This window comes from Lissotriton vulgaris, chromosome 2_1 (genome assembly GCF_964263255.1).
Source record: "Lissotriton vulgaris chromosome 2_1, aLisVul1.2, whole genome shotgun sequence".
NCBI classification, from domain to species: domain Eukaryota; kingdom Metazoa; phylum Chordata; class Amphibia; order Caudata; family Salamandridae; genus Lissotriton; species Lissotriton vulgaris.
In genome coordinates, this window is record NC_141687.1 from 829,715,925 (window position 1) to 829,740,582 (window position 24,658).

The window sequence follows — 24,658 nt, forward strand, 5'->3', positions numbered from 1 at the left end:
GCTTTATGTCCCTGGAAGAGAGTATGGTTACCCCTTGAGTACATCTGACAGGGAAAATGACTGGCCCCCTCTCCCCTCCTTGTGTTCCATTCACATCAGATCGCTGGAGATTAGCCTCCGACTCTCTCTCCCCCAGGCCCGACATGTGTCTCTTTCACTTGCCCTGCCCCTGCCACCCCCTGCCAGCCTGGCAATGGTTGGCTACTCAGGCTCTGAGTGCAGCTTGTTGCCAAAGGTGCCGGGAGGCAACCTGTGTTATTTGGCTTTTGCGCAAGGCCGAGAGAAGCCATGTTAGTCAGGGGATCTGGTGTATTGTATTGTAATTGCATTTATATAGCGCTTACTACCCCTGATGAGGCGTAGGCCATGCCTTGCACCTACAGCCTGATGCTGACAGCCTGAAGCTGTGGCTTCAGGACCTAAGAGAGCTGTGCTCAGTGCCCTGCACACACAGCTGAATACTGTGAGCCGGTGCTCCTAGGACCCTGGGGACTGTGCCAAAAATAAGACCAAATGCCATGCCCTGTGTCAAGTACCCTCTGAGTAGGACCCAGAGAACAAAGTACGTGACAACACAATTCAAAATACATATATAATCGAGTAAACCTCGTTAAAAGAAACATTACTATGGTTATTTGATTTAAAAAAAAATATATATTCTTCAACATACCTAAGTTAAGGGCCATCATGCTTTTAGTTCCAAAGTTGTAAACTGCTGACATTCAACAGATATGGCGATCTGTAAAACCATAACTGCCCCATGGGCTGTTCAAGAGTTCATATATGTCAAAGATAACATCGCGAATGACATTATCAATTACATCAGTAATGATGTCACCTGACACATTACCATTTACTTCACTGATGGCGTCACTGAACCTGCAATTATTGCTCTTTTACATGTCTTTCTTCTGGCAATGTAAAAACAAAATTTCTTCTCTCTGTATTAAGCACAAATACTGTGCCTAGATGGTTATGCTGGCAGGGGTGTGGCACACAGGGTCTGTGCCCAGAGCCTGCTGGTCAGGGTCAAAGATCAGGCAGGACATATTTGAGATCTGTGAGATGCTATACTTGCCATCTAGCTTCTGCTGTGTTATGTTTATGAAAATATATTTGTTGAATTTATGAATATTTTTATGGTAGACACAGATGATACTCCTGGGCACTCTAACGACACAAATTCACAAAATGCCCCTATGCAGTAAACAGTGGACATGTAAAGGGCTGGTAGGGAGCAGTATAGCACTTCGTTCTTGGAGTTACTAAGGAAATAGCAGTGCTTTACAAAAATCCAAATATAACCTGGGTTACGGAGGCAGTGAAATCACCGTCTATAAAGTAGTGTCAGAGGTAAAAAGAGCAAACATTCACAAAATATCTCCAAGGTCCTCCTGGGTGTCAATTGCAGGACAGTTCTTGCAAGGCTAAAGCTCTTTGGATCTGGGTACAACCAAGACTGGAGCAGAACTGGATCTGGCAGGACAGGAGCAGAGCTAAAGCGCCAGCTCGCTGAAATGGGACATTTGAAAGCGCTCCAGCAGCAGGAGTAAGCTCGATGAGTAGTGGCTCACAAGGATCAGACGCCCTTTATATCTGGGAACAACATGAATCACATGACAGGAGGGTGAACAAAGATACACTTAAATAATGTGGATTTGGGTCTGTGATTGGTATCTATCTTGGATTGGTGTCTGTTTGATAGATATCGTGGAGTGGGGTCTGTGTTTGAAGGCCATCTTGAAATGGAGTTGCCCTAAAAGAGAACTAAACCTACACTTTCCATTTGTAGCCATAAAAGGAACTAAATGGACCTTGTTTCAACTTTGCTGTGCCTGTGTGAAGGACAAAGGGCTCAGCTTGTGTAAGACTCTCAATGTTATGCAAGGGTTAACTTGGTTTTCTTGATTTGCGTGCAAATGTGAAAATGTGCTTCTTTTCCGGAGACCATTTTTAATGTGTGATTTTTGTTAGAAAATTCCCTGCCAAGGATTTTGAAAGCAAGCAATACATATTGCACTAACGTTCTCTCCCCTAGATAGTCCACCAAAGTTCAGGATCATTTCATGGGGTGACATAGCACCTTGGCATGACCTAGACCTACATCAATGACAAGGGTCGAAGAACACTAAACCGGTTCCACAGCTCAAGAGGAGAATGGACTGGGCAATGCGACAGCCATCAATGAACACAGATCATCTGAGTCAAACATCACCGGAGTATGGAGCCAGAGCTTACACATTGGATCAATGAGAATGATTGGCAACTCATAAGCTCTAAAAGGCTGAACTGTAACACTTGACATCAATGGGATTTCGCATGTGGGACAGATCATGTAGCTGCATGGCCCGACCTGTCCGCGTCCTGCCGCTAATTGCGAAAACCATCATGGGGTCTCTGGCAAAGCTTTGAAGTGAGATCAGAGAATTCTTCTGTGTTGACTTCGCTCTCATGTTGATAACTCTATATTTGTTTTATTTCTGCAAGCGTTATGGGAAATCACAAAAATCACACATTTTTATAATGATGCTCTTCAATGCATTATTATTGCTTCTATCAATTAAATTACGTTACAACAGCATTGTGTGGGTGTGATTGGTGTTTCTACATGAATGCTCCCACTTTCACTCAATCAAAAGAACACATCTGGGTTAGTCTATTGACACCTGAGCACACTGGTCCACAACAGCCAGCTACATCCACAAACAAATGTTGCTTTTCTCATTCCAAGTCACGCCTGCCTTATTATGCACAGTTGTTGAACGTACACTGCTGCCAGCCAGGGCGCCCCATTTCATGTCTGTCAACTTGAGCTGATTCTGGATTTTAGCTAACAGCATTCCGGGACTTATCATTCTGTTTTTAACACTGTGTGATTGGAGAAAATATCCCGGCATGCACACTGATTTTAGGTCAAGTAAGAGCGCTAGAAGGTTCCACACATGATCCGAGGCCAGTTGGCAGCTATTAATCGGTTGGTAACTTTAAATGTGTAAAAACAGTTCCCCTACAGTTGTTCCCTCAAAGACTCTAACTGGTCCACTCAAACACCCTGTCTATTCTATTCTATCCGATTCACCTGTTTTATACAGCGCATGGCTACCTGACAAAAGCCTTCCCAGCGCTATCAGTGCTGGAGTGAGGGTAAATTAATTAAAGGTGATTAGGGGAACAGATATGTTTTTAGTTTACTTCTAAAACTTATAACGTTGTCATCCATTCTCAGGCTGATAGGCAAGGAATTCCTGAGTTTGGGTGGCAAAAAGGTGAAGGAAAGACCTCCACTTCTAGCTCTCTTAACTCTGGGAACAGCAAAAAACTCAAGAGAGCCCTGTTGGTCCGGTGGGAGGTGACCAGCTGATGGAGAACGTGTGGGCCCACTTTATGTTTTGCCTGATGTGTGATGCATAACTTCTTGAATTGTACTCTGCAGCTTATGGGTAGACAATGGAGACTTTCCAGCCCTGCAAGGGCTGACCCTGTTTTACAAATGCCTAACAATATGCAAGTGGCAGCGTCCTGAATGACTTGGAGTTCGTTAATGACCAACACTGGAGTGTCCAGGTAAAGTGAGTCACCATAGTCAAGGCGTGAGAGAGTCAAACCTTGAGCCACACTTCTTCGTGACTCTATCGGGAGCCATTGTCCTCCTGCTTATAGTAGGCCAGAGCCAATAAAGGCTCCATTGGTATCTGCGCATTAACCAACTTGATGCTTACACTGCAAAGTGCCACTTGAGTCCAAAGGGCCTAATTAAGCACTCGGCATACTTGATGCACCCGGAGTCATAAGGCAGAAATGCCTCCAGAGGGGGCACCAGAGAGTCTACGAAAAAAATGGCTGCTCCACCGAAAGACAACAAAGCCTTGACAAGAAATACATAATCATCCTACAAAACCTGCTGTACTATGGCCCTGTCAGAGGCAGGATCTGAAAAGTTGTGAGATGAAGCACTATCATATATATTGCAAGGACGACTGAGGCAGAGGAGGTATCAGAGTGGACCGTGGGGAAGGCAAGCGGCCTACGCCATGTTGGATGGGCCTTGGGTGCACCATGTTGGATGGGCCCTAGGTGCTGAACGCAGCGTTTGCCCTGCAGAGGCAACTGTGGAGATAAAAAGAATAGGCCAGCTGCTAAAATTGTTATGATTCACAAAGACCACTTTATAAATAAATAAATAAATAAGCCTTGACACCACCCATGGGAACTAAGAATAACGGGGGAGACAGGCACTAGGCCAGCACCTGTAGACAGGGAGGGCAGCAGAGCTCAGAAAAGGAAACCATAGGTCGACGAGGGGGGGGGAGGAGGAATTGACAACATCAACAGAGCTAGGATGGAAGAGGAGGTGCTGTACACACGCTATACAGGTGGTAGAAAAGATGCAACTACCAGAGGTGAGGGACTATAGCATCAGACATTGACAAGCAAGGGAAAGGCGTGTAACCATTGGAACATGCCGGCCCACGCCAAATCTCATCTTCAAACCCCACACTACATTACTATCGGTACAAAGCAACATCACACTAGCATCGACCCGCAACGATACACAGTGTTCCACCTCTTCTAATGGGAGATTTGTGATACCTGTTGATTATCCTGTTATGTATTGCCATTGTATCGTACTGTCGCTATGTCACCATGCCGGATATATGTGTTGTATTCTTTTGCTCACCACATAATTATGTACTGACTATGCATGCCTGAAAACCAATAAAACATATTCCAACAAAATCAGACATTGACTAGCAATACATAAGTGATTCTGTAATAGACATTCGTATTTTGTGAGCCGCAGGAGGATTGAGTGTTGCACCCCTCCACCTGAAACTAGCACACACCTCACAGCTAGTGGAAAAGACACCATAGAACAGAGGGATGAGATCATAGCGGCGGACACTGGGAAACAACATAAGAGTGGCTTTGCAGCAGACACTGGCTCCTTATGAGACATAGGAGGGGGATGCATTGAGGAGACATTGTGGACATTGACACTGGTACGTTTTAGGACTGAGGTAAAACAACAGATCCCGGGATCTGGAGGCAGTGGCGGCCAGCACGGATCTGGTGTGGTGAGCGGGGTGAGAGGGGTAAAGGGGTAAAGACGTATTACTGCAAAAAAAAAGAAAAAATCACTAACCTCCTCTCTGCTCTGTCCCACGTTGTCTTTCCTCAGCCAAAAAGGAAGCAAACAGGCTCCCCTGAGCCAATCACAATGCTGCGCTGTGATTGGTCTGAGCACCGTGGTTTAGAGCTCAGATGGGGACTTAGGGCCTGGGCATGTTCACCATGCAGGCTATAATGTAGTCTGCATGGAGAACATGCTAAAGTGAACATGACTGTTTGGCCGGCCCGAGACAGCCAATAAAAGCATCATGCGCACTTTAGTGTGCCCGCCGCTTTTCCCCTGCTCTGTCAGCAGAGCAGCCACGCCCTCCTGCTGTCGCAGCAGAGAAGAATACAATTATAACATTGCGTTATTATCATTGTATTTTTCCTTTTTTTTACTGTTCCACAGCAGAAGTGGGGCCGTAAGGAGGAGCCGCCACTGGCTGGAGGTGCTGGAGAACTGGTCGATAGAGCGCGAGAAAATGCATTATATCACTGTTAGTTATTTTCATGTGCATACTTCCTGGGTTGGAGTTATTTCCAGGTAATGGAAGGTAGAGCCCTATTTACTCATTCCAGTCCTGTGCTTGGCAAGGTGTTGTGCGGTTCATTGGCTTTCAGATTCTGACTTTAGTTCGCCCCATTTTGGCGTCCCTTCAGTGTTTGCTGTTTTTTCCTTTACCATTCCCCTAGTCTCAACCCTGCCTTCATTATTGGTTGTGCTATCCTTGTCCCATTTAACGTACCTTTGTGTGTTAAGCAGCGTCCAGGTGCCTGGATCGAATTCCAGGTCAGTTCCCGGCTGATCATAGCATCATAGCAGTGTTCTCTGCTGAAACCGGTAAGGCTTGTTTCCACTGTTAATTGTTCTTGCCATCTAGGTGATATAATATACTTACTGTATGCCTTCTGTCTTCCAGCTGGTCTACTGCCAATGAAACTATCCAGACAGAGTGGGACCATCCCTTAAAACAGATGAAGCCTCTAAGAGTGGGCTCCGCTACAGATATTCTCTCTCAGTCCCTTGTGTGTTACGCTGTGGATTCTGTGTTTGGTGATATGTTGCGCCTTGTTCACCAGCAAACACACCAAGAGATGACATGGGCTTTCAGTGGGACTGTAATAGGGAAATGCCGTCTTGGAAATGCAGATGCCCATGAAGCGGTAGTTATCGCCTCAAGTGTAAGCTTTACTTTGTCGCCGTTGTGATTCACTATAGCGACGTTAGCACTACACGTAAAAACCCACCTACGCTGTGTATAGGTAGCCACCCACCCGGGTTGTCTCTGATAACGATATCACAACGCTCTACAACGTAGCACGATAGAGATCACTCTCCCTCACATCGGCCCCTTCTCACTAGATACCCAGTTGCCAAGCCAGACCGACACCTCATCTGGGCGCTGGTTTTTAATTCAAGCACGTTCCGGTAACTAGCACTGGAGCACTCTTATTCTGATCGCAGTAGATGGACCCTACCATTTTAACATGACGTTAGCATGATTCCATCTATCGATCCTTTGGTTGTGACTACGACCAGCAGAATATATGTTAAGTGTACTTCATTGTTTTGTCTACCCTGGTACGTGATCCCAACCTTGTCCCCCCGTTTGTCTTACAGGTTTTTCTCCCGAATAAGGAAAAACACACCCTTTTACATGAGATCGCAATTTTGCAGTCTCCTAATTGAACGAGGGCAGGGCGCACCTTAGCGTGTGCGGACCACCCAGTTCAATCACCACGGTCCTGACAAAAACCAAAGAATCAAATCAATGGTTGAAACATGTAGACCTTATTAGTAATATTTTTTCTTGTTAAATCTCACATAGCACACTTCGCTATTTTTAACACACCAAACTTCTTGAGACACCAAAGCCTACCTAACTAGGCACGGGTGCCACACTGTTTTTACAGGGGTTCAAGCACTCAAGAATAAATACTTGAAGTGAGTAGTTTTGGCCCTTTTTAACACACTTGTCATTTTTATAGTTATGCACATATAAAAGAAAAACTAACCAGCTCCACTGTAGTCAGGTGTCGCAGCACACCCTGTGGGCACTCGGCCTATGGGGTGGGACTCCGATGATGAAGCATGTCACCAACTAGGTTGGTGAGTGAGGGGTCTTCTATAAGGATATGCATTGTCCGACAACGGGTTGGGGCATAATGTGCTGACTCGAGCGCTAAGCCCTAGAAACAGAGAATTTTCTCTGCCTTCTTTGCTGAGGGGCTACTCCTCCATTGTTGTAACACTGTAATAGGGACACCTGACAGCAACAATACATAAACATATTTACATATATGCTTATTGAGATCAAGAACTTTCAATGGGTGAGGAGGGTGGGAGCAATTAACAAAGCGGCTGGGAAAGCCTTACTTTTGGATATGCAGATACACTTATGTCCCATTGATGAAAAGATTGACATGCTTTTATGTACATATAGATCATAGGGAGGAGGATTGGCTAAGAAGGCAAGCCATTAAAAATATATAAGAAAGAATGATGTCAGACAGTTGCTATTAATGAAAGGCTCATCTAAATGATGAAAGTGCTGGAACTAATTTGTACGAAAAATAAAGACTTGGATGCTCAGCCCGCAGGAACAATATACGCATATTTAGTATCCTGGAATCTGCAAACATGGGGAAGATGGAGCAGTTTGTAGAGAGGATGGTTACTGAGACGCTTGACAGGGAGCAGCTGTGCTTCTTATTATAGTGGAGAGGGTGCATTGCTGGTTGGCTCCTAGGCTGAGGCCAGGGGCTGACCAAAGACCAATAATTGACAGTCCACTGAACTGTTGAGACGACGCTGCAATACTTAGATTGGTCTACATGAAAACAGTCTTGCAATCTGAAGGTGAGTCTATATTTATATACCGTGACTTCACATTCACTGTGGAGAAAGCCAGATGATCATTTACTGATGTCGAGAAAAATTCGAACAAACACAGATATACTAAGCCATGTAATTCCTGGCCAGGTGGAGGATCACCCATGAGGGCAAGAATGCTAAAAAAACTGCAGGGATGACCCTGGGAATGCTGCATAGGATATGCAGATGTCGAATTCAGGGACTGAAAACTGTATAAAGAGACGGGGAGATGAGACCTCCACCTTTGAAGGATAGGTCTGCCTGATAGAGTAAAACTGCAACATCCCTGAAATGAAATATTCTTAGAGCGATGCTAGATTAGTTACTGCATCCTTACTATCATAATGCCATTCAGCCTAATTGAGGATTTTAAAACATGCATAATTGAATCAGTGAAATAACCTATATACCTATGGGTAGGTTATAGATAGATGACACAGAGCCTGGCTAGCAATGACACTTCCAAGCACGTCACATTATATATTGAAGATTGAGGATAGCTTAAGTTGTGCTCTGTTGGTAATATCATTATTATATGCGGATAATAAATGCATAACTAAGTAAATATGTGACGCCTTGGCAGTATGGGGGGAGTGAGACACCACGGAACACAAGCTAGTGTGATATGTCTGACCTGGCCTCTCAGGAGGTCCTAGAAATAGAAGGAGAAAACGGGGACGTATGTAGCTGCACTTCGACCATCACAGTTACTTTCACTGGCTATTATATGAAACTCTACACACCTCAGGTGCAGACAAATGAGGATGCAATTGATAACCTAGTGAAAGCCACAATACATAGCCTGAGGACCACGAGTGGAACCTGTTAATGCGGTCCATCACCAAGGCTAAGGTAAGGAAGGCAATGAAATCCATGGCAGGGTGCAAGTCTCCAAGGGTGAGGGGAATTTACAAAGAATACAGGGCATATTTAGAAGCCCCCATCGCCACTGGAGTGTCACTTTGGTGGCGTAACGCCATTTTAAATATTTACAAGGTGGCGCTAAGCCACTTAGCACCGCTTACTGCCACTTAATAAATATGCCCCTTTCCGCCACAGTCCTCTGCGGCAAAGGGCCGTGCATTGGGTGTTGCTGTGGGCGTTCCACTGCAACACCCGTTGCTTTTTGATGCTGTCCCCGATTTACAAGGAGGTGTAAATCTGTGGCAGCGCAAAAAAATAACGCCATGCAAGAGCAGGCGTTAGAAGGGCGCACAAGGAGAAATACTTTTATTTCTCCTCATTTTTGCTTGTTCTATATTTGCTGCTTTCTGCAGCACACATAGAAACAGCAAAAAAAACATTAATTATTGTTCATGTGCTGGAAGGTTTCCCTTTCTGCACATAAACAATCATTACATAATGACGATTTGCTACTTCTATGTGTGCTGCAGAATGCAGCACACATATAAGTAACAAATAGCCATTATGGATTGTTTATGTGCAGAAAGGGACACTTTCCTGCACTTAAACAATCACTCCCTGCAATGCAGGCACCCTTGCACTATGGTGCAAGAGTGCCTGGTTTTTGAACTAGGCAGCTAATTTTAGCGCCAGTGCTAAGGATAACATAGGGCTGCGCCGTTATTGTAGTAAATACAGTTCAGCACTGCGCTTTGAAAATGTCGGAGCACGGTGCTGCCAGATTTGTCGCAGCTCCATGCTCCAACATTTTCTAGTAAATATGCCCTACAGTGTCTTGCGGATGTCTCATCTACTGGCTATGGAAAGGGAAGGCAGGGGAAAGGGACATTTTGTTGCCCACGTTAAGGGAAGTGATGATTGGTGGTGTTAAAGGGTCCCCTGACTAGACAACTTGATCCAATTACCCCGCCCCCCATGGGTTTCCTGTTGTTTATACCTAGGTGGCATGTTTTTGACACTTCACCAGTTCAAATCGCTCTTGTGACACCAAAACACTAGACCGTTTTTTATTATAGATGTATGGCTAGTTTTTGAGGAAAACATTTTTCTTTCCACAGCAACCAATACATTCAGTGTTCTAGAGCTCATTATGATGTTAGCAACACCAAGACACATCATATCTCACTTATACAGTACCATGATATTGGATAGATAAAGGATGTCTCGGTAGGTGACAATAGGGACGATGACCCGGAGATAGAGCTGGCAATATTGTTGCTTACAAACCAAACATATGTACCACTGAACAATAGACATTGCTTGATACACTATAAATACCTGCATAGACTGTATAATGGGCAAATCAACACTGTCTGGCCTGGATCTGGGCATAGAGTGTGCCACATGTCGCCAAGACAATGCAGATTTGTATGTTTTTTTCAAAATTCAAGAAAAGGATTTAAAAATAAAAATAAAAAAAGTAAAATGCATATTTCCTACATTTGGCAAGGATATACCAGGGGACTCAAGAATATTGGTAGCAGATTTGTAATGCCATGTCAGCATGGCTAATGCAAGAGACGAGCAAACGCCGGTGATGTCACTTCTGTGATTTGTTAAAGAATTGCCTGCTTCTATTGCCATGGTGTAGCTACTGCCAAGAGAAGGATTGTCAGCTGCTGTGGAAGAGGCCCTCTACTCATCACTGTAGACTTGCATAAATATATGGTGTGCTATAATAATAGGATAGAGGCATGCAATGCTACTCCCCCTTAAATCACAACCAAGGGACAAACAATTAGGGTCAGCTGTGGTCTTACTTTGCAGCAACTTACTGATGGAAGGGGTACAGAGGAAAGATGTTGACATAGAAATGCGAGAACATTCCAAAGAGGGAGGGAAGCAATTTGATGGATGAATAGAAATGGGATGTCTGGGATTACTGAGAATATAATCAATATGAAAGGGGGTGGACCTGGTAGCTTCCCCTCATTGGGCACTGTGCTAGATGGGGGTATTTAAATGCTAGGAGTAAAAACATAGAGCAGTAATTATTGGATCTTAGGTTGAAATTGCTGACCGTGTGTCAACTTTCTCTGCCACCGTCGGAACACTATGTTTGTATAATGCCACTGTCTATGCTGTTTTTTTTGGGGAAAATTAAAATGAAAGTTAAAAAAACAGAAATGCCTCCAGAGCAGTGGGAATGTGTAAAAGTGAGATGGCCAGCTACAGCACTCACGTTCCTCATGCTCCTGGAGCATGGTAGGACACATGCTTCTAGGATGGTGACATATGGGAGCACCAACAGGCCAATTGAAGGTCTCGCCTTCCTTGTTGTTTAGGTTTAAATCGTTTTTATTGAGAATCGTCAACATACAAAACCATCACTGCAAAGTATACGCAATATCATGGGTGATACATGCCCTGGGCCGCTGGGGCTTCCTTGTTGTTTTTAGGGCACAGGGTTGGAGTACTAGCAGTACTAAGGAAAAAATACCACTTCAGAGCACTGACCTTCTTTGATGCTCCCAGAGCGCTGTTGCGGAAATGCTTGTGGAGCAGGAATCTGCGTGATGAGTGGCTGTTGTGGAGGGAGCTGTTGGATAATGGTGGCTGGCTGCTGTGGTGGCCACTACAAGACACAAGAGGACTAAATACAAGATGTGGGCAATATCACTCTCCCTGGTTCCACACTAATTGCAGCAATAAACCATCAGCTCTTCATCGTCGATTCAAAGAGAAGTTTAGTCAGGTTCACATAACGTCAGTCACTGACAGACCAGGGCCACAGGCCATGACACACACATTTGGTCAACATAAAGGTAATCCATATACACATTTAGTTTTTGTATGCCCGCACAATAAGTCTTCCTTAACATGGAGTACTAAACCCGTTCATACTCACTAGCACACACGCACATCTCATACACAAAGATGTTCCTGTCCCTCATAGGTATTCTCCAAGCATTGACTCACTTGCTGCTGTATGATTCTGGGTGGCTCTGCAGGAGGTGGTGGTGGTGGCGGATGATAGACTTGGATTGGGGGAGCCTGCACAACGGGATCCATACGATAGTTTTTCCTCCGGGTTCCCTCCCAAGTGTGTGGCCTGGAGAGCTCTTCCAGCATATGTTGTTCCTACAGAAGAATAAAAATTAGACCATTTCCTCTTGCATATGCTCAGACTTTTTCATTATTATTTGACTTACAATGTTGCATAAGTGTGACATGAGCAATTTTAAATATTATACCTCTCAAGAGTGACATGGAAAACACTTCTTTGTGTAAACTATCCACATGTGTGACAGAACGGTCTTTAGTGTGAGACAGGCAACTCTAGGAATCTCTCTGGTGTTAAAGAGTGTGGGAGAGTAGGATATGCTTCTTATAGTTACCACCACTTTTTGCTGATGTTTCACTGTTTTCGACATAGACTGACTGAGATCCTGCTATTCAGGACCCCAGTCTAGCTGCTTTCTCCTCTAAATTGATTGTGTATACTTTAGGTACACTCCAGATTGGATACTGAGGTACCCTTATCAGTCCCTAGTATATGGTACACCATGTACCCCGGGCCGAGGTATCCCAGAGGCCTCCCAGGGGCTACAGCATGTATTATGCCACCCCTGAGAGACCTTTTGAAATGGCACCACAGGTCTTCTACTGCAGCCTGTGTAAGGGGGTGCATGCACCCCATACTTAGATATAGGTTACATATATCTATTTTGAATCACTGCACATATAAACTTATCAGTCACCCCTTTGGCAGGCCTTAACAATCCTGAAGGCAGGGTGCTAGGTTTTGTGTGAGAGGGTGCCCCTGCATGAGCAGAGCCCCTCTGTAGCCTTCGGAATCTATTCTCCTGGGTTGTCTGTGATGCAGCCAAACCATATATACTTAAGTGCATTATAACCACGCTGTAAATGCTAACTCTAAAACAGCTGCTTAGAAACATGTCGTGTTTGGTGTCAAACACCTTGGAATCATGCCTCCCAGCCAGTTACCCTACTAGAGGGACTTATGTGAAACACTGGTATGCCCGGTACCAGCTTTCTCGACCTGGGCATCGCAAAATGGATGCTGCCAGCCACAGACACGAGTCTGCCCTCCTGCTGCTGAGCCAAGCTCGAGCAGGGGAATGCTTGACAATAGGCTTCCTATTCAGGGAGGTGTTAACACCTCCCAGACAGGATTTAGTGTATTGGGGCTGGGTGGGTGCACTCAGAGTGCCTGAAAGTCTGCACAGGGGGCACATTTGTTATCCCTGGGCATCGTCCACCTCAAACCTGTTGCAGGAGCCATTTGCTCCTGCTCTGGCATGAAACTGGACAAAGGACATGGGTGTAGCCACCCCTCTGTCCTGACCCTCCCATAGGTGGGTCCCCAGAGTTTGTCCAACTCCTTCCTTAGGTATAAAGTATGAACCCTGACTAAACTCTGCAAGCAGAAACCAAGTACTTCAACGGTCTGCACTTCGTTGGAGGACAGAAGAATCTCCCTGGGAGTAAAGGAGTTACTCCCCTGCAGCAGCAGGCACCTTAACGCATCTGACCGGTTTGCATCTCTCAAGCTCCTGAGGACTCTATAGATTTCTGCAACACAGGAGGTGGGCTCCCAAGTGCCTCTGAGTAATTCTGAGACCAATATCACTCGTGGGGACCGTGCAACCCAAACCCCTGTGCACAGTGTACTTTTGCAGCGGCATATGCTTTTTACCAATCCCTGAGACTGTGCTTTGGGCTATGTGTAGTCCTAATCCCAAGCAGTATTTCCACTGAAGATTTCCGGCCTCCACTCCACGAGTGCTCCGTGGGCCTGTACTTCGTGATTCGGCCTGAGGTCCCTTTGCGATCCCTGGTCCGTAGGCCTGTGGGTCCCTGTGAAGGTCACTTTGATTTCCCTCGGGCTTCCCTGATTGCTCCAGATGTGCCCTGACTCCCCATAGCTTGGAGAGTCCCCAGAACCTTGCTGGTCCTCACCATAACTTGTTTTCTCTGCCTGTATGGGTTGCATTTGCCAAGGCTTGTTGGTGTTCAATCTGGGCACTGACCCCTCAGCACTCGACATCCTTTGTGTCTCAGTTCACCTGTGGACTTTGGTCATCATCGACGTCTCCGTGACCCCTGTGGCTGCAGAGTCAAGCATCCAATCTTCACACCTGAAGCACCTGAGATAGGTGGGCATTCGTCTACCGAGCCCCTGGTCACCCTGAAGTGACCCAGACTCTGTCCTCTCTGCTTTCAGGTTCTTCTCACCTCGGATCCAGGTGTGGATTCCACCGGACAGCAGCAGCACTTCTTTGCATCACGCCATTGAAAACGATGAGGGTTTCCGACACCACTTGACCCCTATGCACCCGGCTCTCCTGGGATAGGTAACACGGGTACCTCTGTACTCACAAAGGTGCTGGCCTTAGAACCTTCTATGTTCCAAAGGGTTTGCTTTAAGTCCCCTCCAAACTGTCCTAAAACTGTAATTTTCCAACCACGACTTTCCCATTGAGTTGTATGGAATACGCGTCTGTGTTCTCACACTGCACCCTCCTCCGTGGGCTCCCTGTGTCACTCCTTTGGGTGGTTCCTTGGGTTTCCATCGATTCTACGTGCTATAGACACTGTGTCTAGTGAAGTGGTTGTTGGTATATAATTTATTTAGTATATGGTTCTGTCGCCCCCTGGAGCCCGCTGTGTATTGTGCTATTCTGTTGTTCTATTGATTAAGTATTGTGTGCCTTGTGCTCTAATCTCGTATAGAGGTTAGTAGAGAGTGTTTAGTAATAAATATATATATTTTATATAACACTTGTGTGGTTCTCCTTTCATTTGGTTATTCAGGAGGTTCTGAACTGGTAAAACAAGCTGCTTTACATTCCTTCAAGACTTAGCCTGAAGGCTGCTCTCCATAGCTACCACTAGGATAGCTTTCATTAAGGTTATCTTTAACCTAATCACCATAAGGGTTGTTTGGACTGGTACAGGGTGCCCACTTTAACTAGTGGACAGCACATACCAGGCCAACTTCTAACAAAGGGAGTGCCCAGATGAGTGAGACAGACTCCTCTAAGTATAAGAGGGAAGATTCTCTGACCAGTAAGAACAGTAATTCTTCTGAGTGTGAGAGTGTTATCCCTGCTCGGTGTGGGAGAGGAAACACTGATGGATTTGGGAAAACTAATGTCTGAGACTAAACTCAAGAGAACGAGAGACAAAGCATGACAGGAAGGAGAAATCTTTCCAAAATGGATTAAACTCTCTTGAGCGTGAGGTTCAAGAATCAAAGCACTCTCTTGCACATTAATAATAAGAACAATATTTGCTACTTCCACGTAAGAAACACAGGGGCAGATGTATCAAAATACCTATTTGCGATTCTCAAATAGCGATTTTTTGAGAATCACTATTTGAGAATTGCAAAATGATATATATATTAAAAAAATTACAATTTTTTAGCGATTTCTTAAAATTCCTTAATTGCTAATCGCAATTACGGAATAATTTCCCATTCATTTCTATGTGCCAGAAGGCCCATAGGAATGAATGTGAAGTTATTCTCAATTTGCGATTCGCAATTTGAGAATGGCGAATTGAGAATAATTTCAAGGGTGCAAGGGTGTCATAAGGACACCCTGATGCACCCCTGAAATTAACGTGTGTGCGCATATGGCGCACATACATGCCCTAAGGGCATGTATGTGCGCCACATGGCACCTTAACAAATGGCAAAAAGTGCATTTGTGATAGAAATCACAAATTACCACCAACCTCAAGTTAGTGGTAATTTGCGATTTCTTAATTAGGAATCGCACAACTTGAGTGCTGCATACATAGCATGTAAGGAATTTGCAATTCTTTAAATGCTGACGCAAAGTTAAGGAATCGCAAATTTTGCGATTTCTTAATTTTGCGATGCCATTTCAATAATACATCGCATTTTCTGATTGTTTTGTCGCAAACGCTGCTATTTTGCGAATCGCAGCGTTTGCGACAAAAATATCATTTGATACATCTGCCCACCAATGTCTTCGACTCTAAAATCCTCTTGGCATGCATAACATTACTTACTCGCAGTCTCTGTAGGAGATCTTTCCTTCGAAGCAAGGCGCTTTGTAGTGCGTCCTCCTGCCCATCATAGCTCCCTGCACCAGGAATAAATTATGACATCATTGAGAGACCACATAAGTAGGTAACACAGCAGGCTTACTTTGGCTGTCCCCATGGCAAGAATTCACCAATAAAACCACTGAGACAACTCACACACAAGTAAAGCCGTGGTCTGCCTTTTGTTCGATCTGTAACACTGAAGGATTTTACTTTCTGAGCCTCCATAGATCTGCCTGGGGCTATCTGAACAGACGGTTAGTAAGGTTTCAAAATCAATGTGACAGTGTCCAATTCTGCTTGGCAGATATATGTTAACATCCACACAGACCTGAAGAGCGGGTTTATGTTACTAAGCATACCTCAGATTTTGAGTCTATTAACAGAAACCCTAAACAAAGTTTTATGTAGCCAGTGATAACTATAAAGGATAATGGCAGAAGATACTTTCTTGCATCAGGCAATAAATACAGCTGTCCATCTAAAGCCAGCAGAATCTGATGAAGATCTACTTGGCAGTGGGCTGGAGTGATACTGTATGTCCTATCCCCTCTTTGCTGTTAGTTGGCCTTGTGGTGAAATATGCATTCTTAAACTCTAACCCCATTTGTCACATCACAAAGTCCTTCTCCGGATATTCCCTTCGTTGCTGTGGAGGCCCTGGGTTTTATAGATGTAGATGAAGCAGAAATTGCTGTTGACAGCAGAAAAACCGACCATATGCTCACACTCTCTGAATGCAACTTGATGGGATGGATGGCTTCTAAACCTCTCTCTGGGCTCCCTTGAATGGAAACTCTCGAACATCCCACTGGCTCCTTGCATAGGGCAGGAGGGTTGTGCCTTGCATGATATATATTTACTTACTTATGTTCAATAAAAGTCTTTTTCGCCCAAAACGTGATGCATGGAAGTCGTTGAACTTCCAAATAAGTAGAATGACTTCCACAATTCTAGGAATTCCCCAGAAAAACTACGAGTAAACCTTTCAAAAACGTATTCCGATTCAAGCCCACTGAGAGGTAACCACTAAAACATCTAGTCAGCTCCAGCCTTACTAGTGCAATTCACTTGGTTCTACTAGTGCCCAGCTTCTGCAACAGCCAGTGCACCTTGCAAAGGTGCATGAAAGCCCATGAGAAAGAATAACATTGTGTTTCATCGCACAGACACACAGGCAGGTGCTATTATCTCATGTGTGGCGAAGCATGTTACCACAATATATGGAACTATCCACAATTTTGTATTCATACATGTCTAGCACTGGAGCTGAAATTAGACATGGCTCCTTTCCTGAGCCAGGGACGTGGTTTCCTGGCTTCTCATTGGGACAAATGACAGACAAATGTCAAGGGACTATCTGTCAATATTTCCCCAACCTATCCTTAGCCCATGCTGCTCTGACCCAACAGCCTATACAGTCACACTTAAACATCAAATGGGCAAAATAACTGGCAATATGGGGAACAAATGAGTCCCTACAACTCCCTAGAGGGCATTGATAAACCCCAAAGTAGAAAAGCTTTAATTTGAAATATACCCTATTTCTTTCAATGACACCTGCAAGTGAAATGAGCACTAAACTACTTGACATATTTGGGGTAGACTTTCCTCTCCCAAGGACTAACCTCCAGCGGCCAGCTTCACATTTCAGTAAACTACCACGGAAGCTTTGTCTTGTTTGGTTGCATGGAAATCTGCTTACATCAGAAAGGGCAAATTATGTGCCAGTAAATCAGGCGTATTAGCAAGTGAAAGCATGAACAGGAGGACATAAGTTTGAGCGCTTTAATTGATACAGATCTATCATATACATATATCATCCCTATCCAGCCACACCTGTCTCACTATTTCCATTTGAAGTGTCTAGGAACCAGTGGTTAAACCAGAATCAATGTAGAGTTTCTGTAGACTACTGTACAGGGTTATTTTTCTACACTGTCAAAATCAGCACACATGGCAATAAAGGTAGTAAAGATCTTTGCTCACTTGGTGCATACATCTAATCATTAGTGACAGTCCTGCTACAAAGCCTGCCTATGATTGAGGACTGGTTTCTTGTTGTTTAGGCTGTCCTCCTAAATATTGGAAAATCAGTGTTGTGTAAATCTAACCAAAGTCCTACAGAGAGATGATGTAGTAAATTGACAAGGCAGCAAATTACCACTTTTGTAGATACGGACGATTACAGACCCCAACCAAGAATTAAATGTCAGTACGGAAACTACGTCTAAACACAGAGAGGAAATTATAAATGTCCCCCATCATGTGCAGGTCAGTAGAATGACATATGGGTAGTTATCAGGACCTGCCATCCTATGAGGCTGATACTATTCTAATGTAATCTACCTCAAACTAGGGCTACAAAGGATCATCACTGCTGTTCTTTGATACTTCTCGGTTTTTATTTGTCTTTTATAAAAAAGAAAAAGTACCCAAGGCACCTCTAAATTACAGCACTAGGTAGACAGCTGATAATTCAACCATGCAAACTGGTGCCATATTCCTAGAGTAAACTCAATGCAAGCCTTTTCAGGGTTTCATATTCCTTTTATTTTTCAAAGTCAATATCATTGTTGAAGGTTTAGTTGGTAGTATGTCATTTAAAACTCGGACAATATTAGGTGCTGGCTGGTTTGATCTGGAAAACAACACAGAAATGCATGTTTGTGCTTGCTAGTGCTTCTTCTTTCCTACATGTAAAAGAAGGCATCATGTCTTCTACATCATGTAACTACCATGTTCGCTAAATGTTTTCACAGCTTAAAGTCATGGGATTGTAAACCTTAGAGACAGTTCAGACGTGGAAACGAAGTCAGTTGAAATCCTATTTAAAAGAAACATAAAACAAATGGACTATGCAGTTAAAGAGAGGCCAGCGTTTGAGTTTTATTTAGAGTTTGGCAGATGGCACAGAAACAGCAGTCACAGCCCCCAGCAGCCCAACCACAAACTGGCCATCAAATCTGGATTCAGGTCTGGAGACTTTTGTTAGCCAAAATTCTTTCTACAAATATGGCGGGGGGAGTTTTGGCAAAAAGTGACAATGCTGGCTGTTCTAGCTTGTGTGTCGTGATGGTCCACACAATGAGATACTCCAAGGGGATATTTTGGAGCTTAGTAGTAAAGAAGATATCACGGTCAGCCAAACAAATGAGGGCATATGGTCATTCATGAGCTGGAATATTGCAGGGTTAAGATCTAAATTGGAAAATGAAAACTGAGTTAAATTGTTGAATAACTATGATGTCGTTAGTCTCCAAGAGACGTGGACAATGGAACCAGTTCACATCAATGGTTATAGAACTTATTTTTCCCCAGCAATTAGTTCACCTCATGGCAGGCCTAAAGGAGGTTTGTGCACCTATGTTTCCAACATGTTAGTATGTACAAAAATAGAAGTAGTTTTCAAAAACATGTACTATCACATTATCAAGATTACAGTTGACAAAGTGACTGTTTTAGTTTTGGTAAATTTTTATAACAATGTCCAAGGAGAGGACGTGGATAATGTTTTTAAAACACTAGGAAGTAATATTAAATCTGTGATGGAAGGGAGATCTAAGGAGGTCTGTGTCATATGGGCTGGAGACTTTAATTGTTCCATATGTATGAAAGGAGAGAGAGGGACATGCGGAGTAAAACTTGATAATGATACTAGTTTTAGTCACTTTGAACATTCCAAGTGTGGGGATCATTTAAATGAAGTCATATTTGGGAATGATATGGGTTTTGCAAATGGACTGGTTAGTCCTGAGGCCCCTTTTCTTCCTACTTTCAATGGAAGAGGGGCAAACACAATAATTGATTACATTAATATGACCGTTAGACATGGGGGTATGATACAGGATTTTGCTATCCTTGACTTTTTACTTAGTGACCACTTTCCTCTTAGCTTAACTCTAAGAGGGAGACTTAAGGAACCTTGTGGTAAGGTCAAGTCTAAAGCACTAGTTGACAATGTCTCCATGGTCCGAAAAAATGGCTACTCCCTAAAGTTGGACTAAAATTGCCCCAGAAGACTTTCTGCAAAGACTAATAGAAAGCACGTTGCCCCAATTTTATGCATGTACAGATGAAAATACCGCCGACCCTGATATAATCAAGAACTTCCTGATGATTGTTGTGCAAATTAGGAAGCTATTATGGGTCGAAACTAAAGGCGGAAACAAGGTGCAGAAGGGATGGTTTGACTCAGCATGTACAAAGGCATATTCGAATTTAAAGCAAGCCTTACATGCCCTAGTGAAGGACACTGGTCTAATCAGAGACTGTAGGAATATTTACAAGCAAACCCTTAAAAGTAGAAAAAACGCCTTAAAGAAAGAGGCATGGATGCCCTGTGTGCGGCCTCATTGAGTAAAGACTCCGCATTATTCTGGAAAGTTGTTAATGCTCCTTTCCTGAATCATAATAAAACAGATCCACTAGAAGTGGCAATACCGGAGAGAGAGTGGGTTGAACACTTCGCAAGGTTGTACTTTGATGAACATGACAAGAGGGATGGTGCAATCGAGAACGCCCAAACGGGAGTTTGTACTTACCCTTGTAGTGTTTTAGCCCCTGAAATCACTGTAGTAGAGGTATATGAATGCATTGACGCATGCTTGGGAGGGAAAGCACCGGGCCCCGATGGGGTTCCGGTTGATCTATATAAAAACAACAGGGAACTATGGGCCCGATCCTTGCACGCCTTTTTTAATGCCACTCTACATAAGGGCCTACTCCCTTCGTGGTGCCAATCTTTGATAGTACCCATATTTAAAAAGGGCGACCGAGATAGCTGTCAGTGTTATCGTCCAATATCACTCCTGGACTCCACTGTCAAGATTCTTGGAAGAGTAATTTTAAACAGACTCCAAACATGGGCGGATGAGAATAAAATAATAAGCGATTTACAGTACGGCTTCAGGAAAGGACTTGGAACAATCGAATAATGCTTGAATTTGCACATTTTAACAGAAAAATATACCAAAGCCAAGGAGGGTCGAATGTTTTTAACATTTGTAGATCTCACCTCTGCATTTGACTGTGTTTCGCACAGTAAACTCTGGCTGGTTATGGGTAACCTGGGGGTAGACCTTTCTAGTATAAACCTCCTCCGGGAACTCTATGCATGAGCATCCGCCAAAGTTAGATTTGGGAAAAATGGTGAATGTACCGAATCTTTTGGAATCAGAAGGGGTGTATGCCAAGGCTGTGTCCTGGCTCCGTTTCTTTTTACACTCTACATCAATGATGTGGAGAACACACTATTGACGGAGTGTAGGGACATGCCAATGGTGGGGGAAAGACCAATACCAACTCTGCTGTACGCCGATGACGCTGTCCTGATGGCCAGAACACCGCAGGCCATGCAAAGGCTGGTTACTTCCTTTTCTGATTTCATGATAAGGTTAGATCTGAGAATTAATTGTTCTAAGACCTTCACCATGTACTGTGGATCGGGTGCACAAAAAAAGAGAAAGGCAGTTTATATTGGTACTACCCCAGTTGATGTTACCCCAACGTTTTGTTACTTAGGAGTTTTAATTGATTGTACGGGCCTATGGAACACCACAATTAATACTAGGAAATTATTGTACTGCAAATCAATTATGGCCTTTAAGCATTTTAGACGTAAATTAGGGAGGAAACCAATCAAGGAAATGTTAACTGTATATAAAGCCACTTGTGTAGCGATTGTAACATACGGCGCAGGTCTGTGGGGACACGCCAATGTGAGCTCTCTGCAGGTGGTTGAAAATCTTTTTCTGAAATATCTTCTAGCCGTCCCGCAGAGTGTTTCTACATATGTCTGCCATGTGGAACTTGGGGAGCCTTATTTGGAAGATACTATAAAGACTGCCCCAGTCCTACTATGGCATAGAATATGGAGAGTTGACGAATGCGGACTGAACCGCTTGATTATGAATAATGCGGTTGGGCTTGAGAAGTGTGGTAAAATAAGATGGCTGTGTTATGTGAGGAAATTCCTCACGGCACTGGGCATGGGGCATTATTTCTCAGAACCATCTTCTCTATGTAATATCTCTAGAAAGTTTTTAAAAGAAAAATTTATGACCTACCTGCATGAAAATAGAACTATGACCGAAATGAAGAAAATAACGGTAGTAGCCCACAAGCAAATTGTGTTTTCTAGGAACGCACAGCCATACCTGAACTTACCAATGAGTGACCATGAAAGGTTTTTATTAATTCGTTTTAGACTGAATCTGTTGTTTCGGTTACTCAGCTTTCCAGTTATGGATGATTGGTCGAAAATTTTGATAAAATGTCCCTGTGATGAATTGTCAGTTCAATCAGATATACATATACTTTTCTTTTGCAAATTGTACACTGTACCTAGATGAATGTGGGTCGTTCCATTACTGAAGACCATGGGAATTAATCGCTGTTGCCTTGTTTTTTTAGCTGTACAGAAGCTCGATAGTATTTTAAGTGTCGTATTTATTTCCTCATTCCTTAAAATGTTTTTAAATCACGAAAATCAATTGTAATCTGAACTATATGGAATTATCTTGGGTGTATTGTAAGAATTCTTTTAATTGTGATTTTTAATTGTACTTTTATGGTTATTTTGTTTTAATAACCGAATAAAGTTTTGAATTGAATTGACTATGCAGTTAAAGAGAGGCCAGCGTTTGAGTTTTATTTAGAGTTTGGCAGGTGGCACAGAAACAGCAGTCACAGCCCCCAGCAGCCCAGCCACAAACTGGCCATCAAATCTGGATTCAGGTCTGGAGACTTTTGTTAGCCAAAATTCTTTCTACAAATATGGCGGGAGGAGTTTTGGCAAAAAGTGACAATGCTGGCTGTTCTAGCTTCTGTGTTGTGCAACAGTATGAAGCCGCCTACTGCATCAAACAGCAAAGCGATGGATCACTCTAGCGTTATTACAGTCCATTATTTTTCACTTACTATGCCACTCGAGATGGAGACCAGTCTTATGCAAATCAGCAATGGTCCTGCTACACTAGGAACAGCCCAGCTCGAACTGCCAGGCCTGCTCCTCCGTAGATGCGAACACAAGCAGCCTGAGGCTGTTTTTTGCCTATTAGGTCTCAACAGTGGCATGGCCGTCCTGGACGTAGTGGGCATCGGGCATTTGCCCGGGAGGTTGGAAGAGTGGGGGCCAGCTTTGGAGTGGTGGGGGCAGATTTTGCAGCAATGCTGCAATATCGGCCCACCAGTAACAAAAGCAGCAGGGCCGGGGGCCCGTAATGATAAGCAGCAGCACTTCACACTTGCATAACCTCCACCCCCGCCACCAACCCGCACGAAAAATTGTCTGGGCTGCTTTGGGTTCCCAGTCCGGCCCTCAACAGTGGGCAAAAAACAATGTAGTGTGGTGCAGCCCAGAGTAATTATCAGCAACTGAGATTCTTTTAAGCATTTCACCCTCCACTTTTTTGTTTTCTTCAGCGTGATGCCCTGGGTGGAAAGGGGATGCCCAGACATGGGTCCTGTATCATTGTGCCGTAGGACAGATGCTACACTCCACTACAATGTCTAACCAGGCTGAAGTTCATCTGAGGTTGCTGGTACATCCTTTGCAGGGGAAAACTCGCCTGGCAGTTCAGTGTGGACTGCTCTTATTGGAGCAGGACCAGGGCTGATTCGTATATATCTTGTTTCTCTTTGGGGAGGACAAAGTTCATAGGTCGCACGCTACTCCACCATTACAGCGTGTGTACCCCTCTTTGGGGAGGACATGCTGACCAAAAAAAAACATGGATTGGAATACAGCATTTTACAATGGTAAACATCCAAAGCAGTTTTTGTTTCAAATAAAAGATTAATGTGCCTCAGTTGCATGGACTTTTTCCCAACATTTGGAGGACATTGTTTGTTTTTCCTGTACAGTACAACCATGCAGATCATGATGTTCCAGAAGAGGAAATCACTGCCCAAACATGGAAAGGGAAAGCCTACCTTACATACAGCAGCCCTTCTGACACTATAGAAGAGGGCAGTTGTGCTGCAACCAGTGTGACTCCAACAGCACAGAACGATGTGTCTCCATCATTGGAAACACTGCATGCCCATCTATCCCCACCACTGTTATAAATAAGGGGGAGAACATAGAGGTTGAAAGGCTGGACATCCAACATTTTTTGGCGATGCCGCATTACCGGCAACCTCTAAAGAGGCTCTTTGATGCGCCACCATATTGGTTACATTTTTTCAAACTCATTTTTAGGTCTCGACTACACAGCACGCATGCGCTGCATAGGAGGAAACCTCTTGAAATCGATTCGCTTTTTCGCCCCAAAACGTGCACGCATAGCATTGCTTTCAATGGCAACGCGTGCACCTTTGGCGACTCACTTGCGGGAGCGAGTTTTGGCGACATATGTTTGTAATTAACTTGCAAACAGATGGCTCCCCTGCTCGCTCCCACAGGGGAAACGCTGTGTGTACTCTCGGCAGCACTTTCCCACTCGCTCGTTACTTTAGTGCTGGCAGACATGCATGGTGCTCCTGTCGCCGCCTCCTGCTCACACGTCATCTGCAGGGGAACGAGCTCAGCTGCTGCTCCGTCGTTGCTGTTATGCCTTCATTTTCCGACCCACTTGAAACTAAGGCTTTGTTTACACATACCTTGTTAAAGCGGTTATTAGATGCTATCTGAGAATGTGATCATATCAATGAGAGGCCGCATCTCTCTTTTATTTTTGTTTGCCCCGTGAGGTGGCTGTAGAG

At 44.1% G+C, this 24,658-nt stretch overlaps 1 protein-coding gene across 1 annotated transcript in view; it reads right to left on the reverse strand.

The window, feature by feature from the left end:
• Positions 1 to 24,658, reverse strand: part of C2_1H21orf58 (chromosome 2_1 C21orf58 homolog) — a 113,682-nt gene that overhangs the window by 50,927 nt on the left and 38,097 nt on the right. The window contains exons 3-5 of the mRNA XM_086958710.1: positions 15,917 to 15,990; positions 11,831 to 11,992; positions 11,369 to 11,486 (exon numbers count right to left, since the gene is read on the reverse strand). Of these exons, the coding sequence (XP_086814836.1) occupies positions 11,369 to 11,486; positions 11,831 to 11,992; positions 15,917 to 15,990 (354 nt within the window). The remainder of the gene's footprint in view (positions 1 to 11,368; positions 11,487 to 11,830; positions 11,993 to 15,916; positions 15,991 to 24,658) is intronic.